General features: G+C 45.2%; 1 protein-coding gene across 9 annotated transcripts in view; it reads right to left on the bottom strand.

The window, feature by feature from the left end:
* hps3 (HPS3 biogenesis of lysosomal organelles complex 2 subunit 1) overlaps positions 1–12,125 on the bottom strand; it is a 119,362-nt gene that overhangs the window by 88,489 nt on the left and 18,748 nt on the right. For all 9 annotated transcript variants that reach the window (XM_070883693.1, XM_070883691.1, XM_070883698.1 and 6 more), the window contains 4 exons: positions 9,727–9,808; positions 5,274–5,425; positions 4,404–4,512; positions 4,141–4,322 (listed from right to left, as the gene is read on the bottom strand). In XM_070883693.1, the coding sequence (XP_070739794.1) occupies positions 4,141–4,322; positions 4,404–4,512; positions 5,274–5,425; positions 9,727–9,808 (525 nt within the window). The remainder of the gene's footprint in view (positions 1–4,140; positions 4,323–4,403; positions 4,513–5,273; positions 5,426–9,726; positions 9,809–12,125) is intronic.

Below are 12,125 nucleotides of genomic sequence, written 5' to 3'. Positions count from 1 at the left end.
AAAGCAGAGGTGGCAGGTAGTACTGTCTGAAATACAAACGGTCATCGGCTCGAGAGAAATTTCATGGAAATCTCTGGGGAATGTCAAAGCACAGTCATAGAATCATACAACGCAGAGTGAGGGCATTCGGCCCATCGTGCCGGCTCTTTGAAAGGTCTATCCAATTAATCCCACTCCCTCTGCCCTTTCCCCACAACCCTTGCTGCAGTATCAGGTAAATGAACCATACAGGACATACCAGGCCTTACATACCTGTGACAGAGACTGTGGTTCTCGTATTGGACTGTACAGCCACCTAAAAACTCATGTTAAGAGTGGAAGCAAGTCTTCCTCGATTCCGAAGGACTGCCTATGATGATCAGGTAAATAAATATTAACTGGAAGGCATCTCAGATTACAAGTAACACAAGCCTATCATAGACTGGCCTATTATACTTGTAAATACAGCAGGAGACCCACACATGAAAACAAGTTCTCCCAGGTCACAATCTCACCGCTGCCCAGACTACACCAATAAATCCCAGCTTTGCAGTTTCTCTTGCTCGCTTCCTCTCTCCTCCGGTTAGCAAACACAACAGGATGTTTATGGAGGCAGGGTTTTTTTTTTTTTTTGAGGGCACTTAAACCGGCACAATAAACAAATTAAAGTTTAGACAAAAAAAACATCAAAATAAACTTTGGTTTACTCTTGCGGAAGGCCGCGAGCGTACCGGTGGACACCACGTGAAAATAGTCACTTCGTAACACAGCAGCCAACCACTGCTTCATGCTTGTGGTGAAGGGATGCAAATATTACACGCCACAAATTCTGGCAGCGGTGGGATTCGACCCCACGCCTCCAAAGAGACTGGAGCCTGGATTCAGCGCATTAAACCACTCGGCCAGGGTTTTCCCAGCAATCGCTGCACAGGTGAAATTGCTCAATTAAAACTTTAGGTCCCCATATTGCTTTCAGGATTGCTGCAGGGTTACCGACCCTCCTGGATTGTCCAGGTGTCTCCCGGAACAGGGCACTAATCTCCTGGGCAGTGTAAACAGTCGGATAGCGGGCCATTCCAGACTATTAGTGAGTTGTCGTATTACGGTTGGTTATGAGAGGGAATCGGAGTGTTACCAGTATTACTACAGGTTGAAGCTCTCTGGTCCGGGACTCTCATGTCCGGAAATATCCGTGGTTTGGCATTAGTTTGCTGAACTGCCGCTTTGCGTGATGTCCCGGTTTCTGCACTGTTGGTGAAGTGCAGGATCCTCACAAGCTTACTTCCTTTCTGTGTCTTACATTGTTATTTTTTGGGCACCTTTTGTCAGTCTGCTCTTTGCGACTCCTGAGGGACATCTGTGCTTTCTTGCTCTAGAGTCCGGGGGTGATTGAGTGCTGTCATTGTATGTTCCGAATGACGGGAACTGATTTTGGTGGGTGGGGAGGATTTATTCCAACACCTTTATTTATGACTGTGCAGCAAGGATTGTTAACCTTGTCCTCGTCACATAATAGTGAATGTTCCCTCAGGGAGCATTCCATTCACTATGACAATACTGCTGACCTCCCGTGGTTCGGAAAATTCTGTTTCGGCATCGGTCAGGTCCCGAGGGTGCCGGACCACAGAGGGCTGACCTGTATTAGTTATGGGTGCATTTTCAGTGAATTACTATTAGTTACTGATGGAATCAAAGTCCCTTCCACCTCTGGTTTCCCCTCCGTCCCTGCAGATTCCCTCCCCCACCTTCGTTTTCTCTTCTTCACCTGCTCGCGGGTGGCCTCTTGGTTCTTGGAGCTTCTTGCACAACACAAATTATATTTCATAAAGTACAACTCCTACCGCCCTAACCCAGCCCTGCTGTATCATGACCCGATCTCTCAGCATACAAAAATCTATCCCCATCTGGTTCACCAGACTGATTCCTGGGATGGGGGGGGATTGTATTATGAGGATTGAGTCGACTAGGCCTATATTCTCTGGAGTTTAGAAGAATGAGAGGTGATCTCATTGAAACATACAAAATTCTTACAGGGCTTGACAGGGTAGATGCTGGGAGGTTGTTTCCACTGGCTGGGGAGTCTAGGATCAGGGGTCACAGTCTCAGAATAAGGGGTCGGCCATTTAGGACCGAGATGAGGAGAAATTTCTTCACTCAGAGGGTGGTAAATCTTTGGAATTCTCTGCCCCAGTGGTTGTGGAGGCTCAGTCATTGAGTATATTCAAGACAGAGATCGAAAAAACTTTTGGATATTAAGGGAATCAAGGGATATGAAGATAGGGCAGGAAAGTGGAGTTGAGGTTGAAGATCAGCCATGATCTCATTAAATAGTGGAGCAGGCTCGAGGGGCCTACTCCTGCTCCGATTTCTTATGTCCTCAACTGTCTTATCAGAGGTCGAGGGGAATTCCATGCTATGGAGCTGTAGAGGGCCTTTGGGCAGATCGCAGAGTCAGAGGTCACTGTCCCTTCAGCCAAGCACAGCACACTGAGCCCCGCCCGTCAGACAGGATCGACTAGGCTTATATTCACTGGAATTTAGAAGAATTAGAGGGGATCTCATAGAAACATATAAAATTCTGAGGGGATTGGACAGGTTAGATGCAGGAAGAATGTTCCCGATGTTGAGGAAGTCCAGAATCAGGGGTCACAGTCTAAGGATAAGGGGTAAGCCATTTAGAGCCGAAATGAGGAGAAACTTCTTCACTCAGAGAATTGTGAACCTGTGGAATTCTCTACCGCAGAGAGTTGTTAAGGCCAGTTCGTTAGATATATTCAAAAGTGTGTTAGATGTGGCTCTTACGGTTAAAGGGATCAAGGGGTATGGAGAGAAAGCAGGAGTGGGGTACTGAAGTTGCATGATTAGCCATGATCATATTGAATGGTGGTGCAGGCTTGAAGGGCCGAATGGCTTACTCCTGCCCCTATTTTCTATGTGTATCGGCCGGCTGGCTTTCCCAGATGAGCATCAGAGACTTCAAGTTTGAATTTCGTACATCCCTGTTTGGGACTGGTCTCTCTCCAGGGTCGCTGACTGGACCTCGGTTTAACGTTTCATCCAAAAGACAGCGCAAAGCCAGGAGCAAAGATACTTCACAAGGAGCATAGGAACAGGAGGAGACCATTCAGCCCCTTGAGCCTGTTCCGCCATTTGATGTGATCATGTCTGATCTGTAGCCCAAATCCACCCACCCGCCTCGGGTCCATATCTCTTAACACCCTTGCAAAAATCTATCAGCTCAGGTGTAAAATGATTAATTGAACTATACATCTGCTGCTATTTGTGGGAGCGAGTTACATACTTTTACCAACCTATAAAATTCTGACGGGATTGGACAGGTTAGATGCAGGAAGAATGTTCCGGATGATGGGGAAGTCTAGAACCAGGGGTCACAGTCTAAGGATAAGGGGTAAGCCATTTAGGACCGAGATGAGGAGAAACTTCTTCACTCAGAGAATTGTGAACTTGTGGAATTCTCGACCACAGAAAGTTGTTGAGGCTAGTTCGTTAGATATATCCAAAAGGGAGTTAGATGTGGTCCTTACGGCTAAAGGGATCAAGGGGTATGGAGAGAAAGCAGGAATGGGGTACTAAAGTTGCATGATCAGCCATGATCTTATTGAATGGTGGTGCAGGCTCGAAGGTCCGAATGGCCTACTCCTGCAGCTATTTTCTATGTTTCTATGTTTTGCGTGAAGAAGTGTTTCCTAACTTCTCTCCTGAATGGCCTGGCTCTGATTTTAAGGTTATGTCCCCTTGTCCTGAATTCTCCTGCCAGTGGAAAAAGTTTCTCTCCATCAAAATCCTAAAAACCTCAATCAAATCACCCCTCAACTTTCTATAGTCCAGGGAATACAAGCTAGTTTATCTACTCTCTCCTCATAACCTAATCCTCGGAGCCCAGGTAACATTCTGGTGTATCTGCGCTGCACTCCTTCCAAGGCCAATCTACCCTTTCTAATGCGATGTCCAGAAATGCACACAGTACTCCAGATGTGCATCCAATCGTTAGAAGGTAAACACAATAACATTTACAGATGTCACGTGATCAGACGTCACGTGATCAAACCTCTAGCCAGAGTTGCAACCCTTGATTTCTGTGATGTTCAATCAATGCTTCTGATTGGAAATAACATGTTCCAGGAAAGCGAAAGCACATACTGGCTGAAACAGTCTCCCAGTTGGGTGCAGTTCTCTTTGAAAGCAGACAGTAATTCTTCGGCGTCGGTCTGGTTGCATCGGTCAGGGTCCAGGAGAGCTGCCTTTAACATCAGGTGTGCCTCACTCAGCAGATGAACGTAACTCTGGGGACTGCAGTCCTTGTACCTCTTGCTATAATCGACCTGCAACAGGGTTTAAATGTTGAAGGTTGGCGCAGCATCCAACTATCACGTCAATACCAATGGGAAATGCAAACAACTCACCATCTCTTTACACAGCTGAACAGTTGGAATCATCTGAAGGCAATATAAATTCCACGCAGGTTCACTGGTAACCGATGGCGTTTTAGTAATAGCCCTGACATTTTGAGGCCTACAAAAATACATTTAAAAAAGTTTTGTTCAGCTTTGTTGATTTAATGCCATGACTGAATTAGATGAGCCTGAGTTAGATGGTGATGATTTTGTAGTTGGAGCTAAACGTTAATTCCATTTAATACCAATTTTACACAATACAATCGAGTTATGATGATGGATTTGGCTAGTAGACCAAATGATCACTATAGCTGTGCTGATTATAGCCAATCCCCCATGTCTACTGCAGTCCCGCAGGAGGAGTACCTTTGCCCAGCTCAATTGTCGGGTTACTGCTTTGCTGGGTTCTATTCAAAGTGGCAGTTTGGGACTAAATGATTGTATTTTTTTTTAAACATTCAAATCAATAGATATTAAAATTGTTAATGTTCAGACACAAGCAGGTACCTAGCACAGCTGAGCAGCCCTGCAGTGCATCAAGGGAATCCAATGCAAATGGATCAGTACAGCCCTTCGAAAACTTCAACATTCTACACAAATTGGTTTTGGCAACCGGGCATTAAAGCCTTATAATTGCATGATCACAAGTAGATTCAACTATGGTGGGAACTTCAAATGAGTTGGTCTTAAATCTTCATTATTTTCCGGAAGGTAATAACGATTGACCAGCAAAGGGTCAACGCTCCAATTAGGGACCATCAGTAAACGTGGAGATGTTTTGTCTCTGAGTCACATGCTGCCCTTTAGAATGAATGCTCCAGGGGATGCGCTCACATCCAAGTGGCGTGGAATGGTAGGGTGCAAGATCTTTGTACTCACGATCCTTTCTTTGACTCATTGTGTCTGGCTTGGACATGGACCTCTGCCTTGGCCAGCAGAATCAAGTTGTTTCTGGAATGACACGCAGCTCTTAGTCCAATAAAGAGCTGCATGCGCAAGGCGCACACTGGCATAAAAAACGGTGGACAAGCCTAACCGAAGAGAAACACCAACAGGAAAAACAATTATACAAGTTGGGGAATCATTACACAGAATTACAGAGAATATATGGCACAGAAACGGGCCACTCGGCCCAACCAGTCCATGCCGGTGTTTATGCTCCACTCGAGCCTCCTCCCGTCTTTCCTCATCTAAATCTATCAGCAAAACCCTCTATTCCCTTCTCCCTCATATGCTTGTCTAGCCTCCCCTTAAATGCATCTATACTATTCGCTTCAACCACTCCCTGTGTTAGCGAGTTCCACATTCTCACCACTCTCTGGGTAAAGAAGTTTCTTCTGAATTCCCTATTGGATTTCTTGGTGACTATCTTATATTGATGGTCTCGAGTTATGCTCTTCCCCACAAATAGAAACATAGAAAATAGGTGCTGGAGTAGGCCATTCGGCCCTTCGAGCCTGCACCGCCATTCAATAAGATCATGGCTGATCATTCCTTCAGTACCCCTTTCCTGCTTTCTCTCCATACCCCTTGGTCCCCTTAACCGTAAGGGCCATATCTAACTCCCTCTTGAATCTATCCAATGAACTGGCATCAACAACCCTCTGCGGCAAGGAAATCCACAGGTCAGCAACTCTCTGAGTGAAGAAGTTTCTCCTCATCTCAGTCCTAAATAGCCTACCCCTTATCCTAAATTTATGTCCTCTGGTTCTGGACCTCCCCAACATCGAGAACATTCTTCCCGCATCTAACCTGTCCAATCCCGTCAGAATCTTATATGTTTCTATGAGAGCCCCTCTCATCCTTCTCAACGCCAGTGAATAAAGGCCCAGTTGATCCAGTCTCTCCTCATATGACAGCCCAGCCATCCCTGGAATCAGTTTGGTGAACCTTCACTGCACTCCCTCAATAGCAAGAACGTCCTTCCTCAGACTAGGAGACCAAAATTGAACACAATATTCCAGGTGAGGCCTCATTAAGGCCCTATACAACTGCAGTAAGATCTCCCTGCTCCTATATTCAAATCCCCTAGCTATGAAGGCCAACATACCATTTGCCTTCTTTACCGCCTGCTGTACTTGCGTGCCCACTTTCAGTGACTGATGAACCATGACACCCAGGTCTCGTTGCGCCTCCCCTTTTTCTTGTCTGCCGCCATTCAAATAATATTCTGCCTTCGTGTTTTTGCCCCCAAAATGGATAACCTCACATTTATCCACATACATCTGCCATGTATTTGCCCACTCACCTAACCTGTCCAAGTCACCCTGCAGCCTCTTAGCGTCCTCCTCACAGCTCACACCACCACCCAGTTTAGTGTCATCCGCAAACTTGGAGATATTACACTCTATTCCTTCATCCAAATCGTTAATGTATATTGTAAAGGGCTGGGGTCCCAGCACTGAGCCCTGCGGCACCCCACTAGTAACTGCCTGCCATTCTGAAAAGGACCCGTTTATCCCAACTCTCTGCTTCCTGTCTGCCAACCAGTTCTCTATCCACGTCAGTACATAACCCCAATAACATGTGCTTTGATTTTGTACACCAATCTCTTGTGCGGGGCTTTATCAAAAGCCTTTTGAAAGTCCAAATACACCACAACCACTGGTTCTCCCTCGTCCACTCTACTAGTTACATCCTCAAAAAATTCCAGAAGATTCATCAAGCATGATTTCCCTTTCATAAATCCATGCTGACTCGGTCCGATCCTGTCACTGCTTTCCAAATGGGCTGCTATTTCATCCTTAATGATTAATTCCAACATTTTCCCCACTATTGATGTCAGGCTAACCAGTCTAAAATTACCCGCTTTCTTTCTCCCTCCTTTTTAAAAAAGTGACGTTATATTAGCTACCCTCCAGTCCATAGGAACTGATTCAGAGTCATTGTTGGAAAATGATCACCAATGCATCCACTATTTCTAGGGCCACTTCCTTAAGTACTCTGGGATGCAGACTATCAGGACCCGGGGATTAATCAGCCTTTAATCCCGTCAATTTCCCAAACACAACTTCCCGCCTAATAAGGATATCTTCCAGTTTCTCATGTTCACTAGACCCACTGTCCCCTAGTACATTTGGAAGGTTATTTGTATCTTCCTTTGTGAAGACTGAACCGAATTATTGGTTCAATTGATCTGCCATTTCTTTGTTCCCCATTATAAATTCACCTGAATTCGTCTGCTAGTCTTTTTTTCTTCACATATTTATAGAAGCTGTTGCAGTCAGTTTTTATGTTCCCTGCTAGCTTCCTCTCATACTCTATTTTCCCCTTTTTAATTAAACCCTTAGTCCTCCTCTGTTGAATTCTAAATTTCTCCCAGTCCTCAGGTTTGTTGCTTTTTCTAGCCAATTTATATGCCTCTTCCTTGGTTTAAACACTATCCTTAATTTCCCTTGTTAGCCATGGTTGAGCCACCTTCCCCATTTTATTTTTACTCGCGATAGGGATGTACAATTGTTGAAGTTCATCCATGTGATCTTTAAATGTTTGCCATTGCTTATCCACCGTCAACCCTTGAAGTATCCTCTGCCAGTCTATTCTAGCCAATTCACACCTCATACCATCGAAGTTACCTTTCCTTAAGTTCAGGACCCTAGTTTCCGAATTAACTTTGTCACTCTCCATCTTAATAAGGAATTCTACCATATTATGGTCACTTTTCCCCAAAGGGCCTCGCACAACAAGATTGCTAATTAGTCCCTTCTCATTACACATCACCCAGTCTAGGATGCCCAGCTCCCTGGTTGGTTCCTCGACATATTGGAAAACTATCTCTAATACACTCCAGGAAATCCTCCTCCACCGCATTGCTGCCAGTTAGGTTAGCCCAATCTATATGTAGATTAAAGTCGCCCATGATAACTGCTGTACCTTTATTGCACACATCCCTTATTTCTTGTTTGATGCTGTCCCCAACCTCACTACTATTTGGTGGTCTGTACACAACTACCACTAGCGTTTTCTGCCCTTTGGAATTCCGCAGCTCCACCCATACCAATTCCACATCATCTTGGCTAATGTTCTTCCTTACAATTGCATTGATTTCCACTTTAACCAGCAACCCCACCTCCTTTTCCTTTCTGTCTATCCTTCCTAAATGCTGAATACCCTTGGATATTGAGTTCCCAGTCTTGGTCACCCTGCAGCCATGTCTCCATGATGCCAATCACATCGTATCCGTTAACTGCTATCTGCCACCTTATTCCGAATACTCCTCGCATTGAGGCACAGAGCCTTCAGGCTTGTCTTTTTAACACACTTTGCCCCTTTACAATCTTGCTGTAATGTGGCCTTTTTTGCTTAAATGGAAACATTCTCTCTGTATCCTCTCTATCAAAACCTTTCATCATTTTAAAGACCTCTATTAGGTCACCCCTCAGCCTTCTCTTTTCAGGAGAAAAAAGAGACCCAGCATGTTCATCCTTTCCTGATATGTATATCCTCACTTTTCTGGTATCATCCTTGTAAACCTTCTCTGCACCCTCTCCAGTGCCTCTATATCCTTTTTATAATATGATGGCCAGAACTGTACGCAGTGCTCCAAGTGTGGTCTAACCAAGGTTCGACACAGGTTTAGCATAACTTCCCTACTTTTCAATTTTATACCTCTAGAAATAAACCCTAGTGCTTGGTTTCCCTTTTGCAGCATTACTCGCCTGTGTCGCAACTTTAATAGTGATTTGTGTACAGTATTTGTACTCCCAGACTCCTTTGTTCCTCTACCCCACCTCGACTCTCACCCTCCAAGCAATAAGTGACTTCCCTATTCAACAGAAAAAGACATGACATTTAATGTCTTCCCCCATTCCACCTTGTTTGAAATGATCTAGGTTGATATTTCAGAGAAAAATGCAAGATTATTATCTGGCCGCTCAGCTCAATTGTTAATGCTCCCGCCTCTGAGCTAGATGGTCCTAGTTCAAGGCCCCCACCAAAGCAGGATCTCATGACACTCCAATACAGTACTGAGGGAGCACTGCATTGTCCGAGGTTGTGTCTTTCACATGAAATGTTAAACTGAGGCTCTGTTTGCCTGTACTACTGGATGTTGAAGATCCCATTGCAGTATTCAAAGAAGAGTACAGAATTCTCCGAGTGCCTTGACCAACAATCCTCCCTCAGCCAACACCATTAACAACAGCTTAAATAATCATTCAACTTTCTTTTATGAATGACATCGTTGGCACAGAATGGTTGTTATATTTGCACAGACAAAATGCTGTCAGTACACTGTGATAAGCTGTTATACAATTTTTATTTCTTAATTTTTTTTAAAAATTGCAATGTGGTATCAATGATCGCAGCTGCATTCTAGCGTAAAAAAAAGTACCTTGTTGTTTGTGTCCATCTCTGGATCCTTATCTCGAGCAGCTACTGCACTGCATCTGACTGTGTAACACTGCAAGTTATTCCTGTCATGGAAGGAGGAAGACAACAGGTATGACAGCCAGGAACTATCCAGAGCTGCATGTAAAGATCCGTGCATTTACTATCTGGGTGAATGTGTCTCTCCTGAGATCATGGAAACCAAACAGCTTGTGTTGCAATAGTTGCCGGGTTGTTATGCTATAGTGTTGCACTAGATCTAATGTTAGCCATGAGAGTTGGTAGCTCCCTCGCCCCTGAGTCAGAAGGTTGTGGGTTCAAGTCCCACTCCAGAGACTTGGGCACAGAAATCAAGGCTGACACTCTAGTGCAGTGCTGAGGGAGCGCTGCGCTGTCGGAGGTGCAGTCTTTCTGTAAAACGTTAAACCGAGGCCCCGTCTGCACTCTCAGGTGAACGTGAAAGATCCCCTGGCACTATTTTGAAGAAGAGCAGGGGAGTTATCCCTGGTGTCCTGGCCAATATTTATCCCTCAATCAACATCACTAAAAAAAAATTATCTGGTCATCATCACATTGATGTGTGTGGGAGCTTGCTGTGTGTAAATTGCCTGCCGCATTTCCTACATTACAACAGTGACTACACTCCACAAAGTAGATCATTGGCTGTAAGGTGTTTGGGTGTCCATTGGTTGCGAACAGAGTTATAGAAATGAAAGTCTTTCTTTTAGATATTCTCTCAGGTCCTATGTCACCGGTCAATCATGTCCCCTACAATCCTGAGTACACCTTTACTGTGACGGACTGAGAAGTACTCTAGCAAAATAAGGCATGACTGTAAACCATAAACTAGTTACATAAAATGCATGAATGAACAGAATACGATTTACAAAATGAGATTCCTTTATCTCCAAACGCCTCCCATTCCATAAAAGTACGAAAATATGCAACACGGTCATTGTTCTAGGGAAAATAAACTCATCTTCAAGCAAGCTGTCCCTAAGCGAACTGATCACATGTTCCTCTCTCGTTGCCTGTCTGTGACGTCTCCGTCTCAAGAGAAAAGGAAAGCATTTAAGAACAAAAGAGCAAGTGAAAGCAAGACGTCACTGATTCTCTAATCCCTCACTCAGAGGCGATTGGCCCATTGAGCCGCCAATCAAATTTATCACCCTAACTGGCATGCCTCTAATTTAATGTCGGAGCCAGTGTGTCTTCTTCTTAGGCGGTCCCTTGTATCGAGGATGACTTGCTTCCACTCCAAAAAGGGATGAGTTCACAGGTGTTTCAATGAAGTATCTAATATTCCAGATCCCGAACGACATCCTGAAGGGTGGAAGATGCCTGTGCGTGGATTTTTTTAACGTGTGGTGGCCGTTGCACACCAGCCACCACACGGGCTTGACAGAGCTAGGTCTTGGTCCAGTGGCAAGGATTAACCAAGACGACTGGAGACCTGCTCTGCTGCACAGGCCTAGTGTGCACACATATCGCAGTGTGGGCTGGCCCGTGCTGCCCCTGGGCCCTCATCTCTCCTGGGCCCCGATCACATCCCTCTACATTCTCTCGTCGCTCCTTCACCCCGACCTCGCCGCTCCTGCTGTACCTGCCCATGCTCCAATCAACAACCTTGATTTTGGTGATATCCAATCCAATCGCCCTCCTGCACCAGCTCGGACTGGTGGCCTCCACACTGCTCCCGGGCCGCCGCTCGCCGCTCCTTTTATGGCCCCGACCTGCGGCTGGTGGTTAGTTTAGCTAAGGACTCTGCCAGGAGCATTGAATGAAAAATATTCTATCACAATGGTGAGAAATGCTTAGAATTACTTCTCACAATCCGCATCCTCTCGAAGCTAATATAACATGCACATGTAAATAGTCTGATGTTTGTCTTTTGGACGCTCGCTAACACTTCCAATCATGCAGGTCTCCACTCACTGTCGCCTATTTTACATTTCAAATTACTGGAGCTCCATGACTGCCGACTAATGTTGTCCCTCTGGAGTTGACCCTTTGTAAACTTAATCCAATCTTACAGCAACAACTTATATTTATATAGCGCCTTTAACATAGTAAAACATCCCAAGGTGCTTCACAGGAGCGTTAACAAACAAAATTTGACACCGAGCCACACAAGGAGATACAAGGGCAGTTAACCAATAGCTTGGTCAAAGACACTTGATCAGCTCCGTAGGGCAGGCCACATTGTCCGCATGCCAGACACGAGACTCCCAAAGCAAGCGCTCTACTTGGAACTCCTTCATGCCAAATGAGCCAAAGATGGGCAGAGGAAACATTACAAGGACACCCTCAAAGCCTCCCTGATAAAGTGCAACATCCCCACCGACACCTGGGAGTCTCTGGCCAAGGACCAGTCCGCCCTAAGTGGAGGAAGTGCATCCGGGA

The sequence above is a fragment of the Pristiophorus japonicus genome, chromosome 6 (assembly GCF_044704955.1).
Source record: "Pristiophorus japonicus isolate sPriJap1 chromosome 6, sPriJap1.hap1, whole genome shotgun sequence".
Taxonomy (NCBI): Eukaryota; Metazoa; Chordata; class Chondrichthyes; family Pristiophoridae; genus Pristiophorus; species Pristiophorus japonicus.
This window is presented reverse-complemented; position numbering and strand designations above follow the sequence as displayed.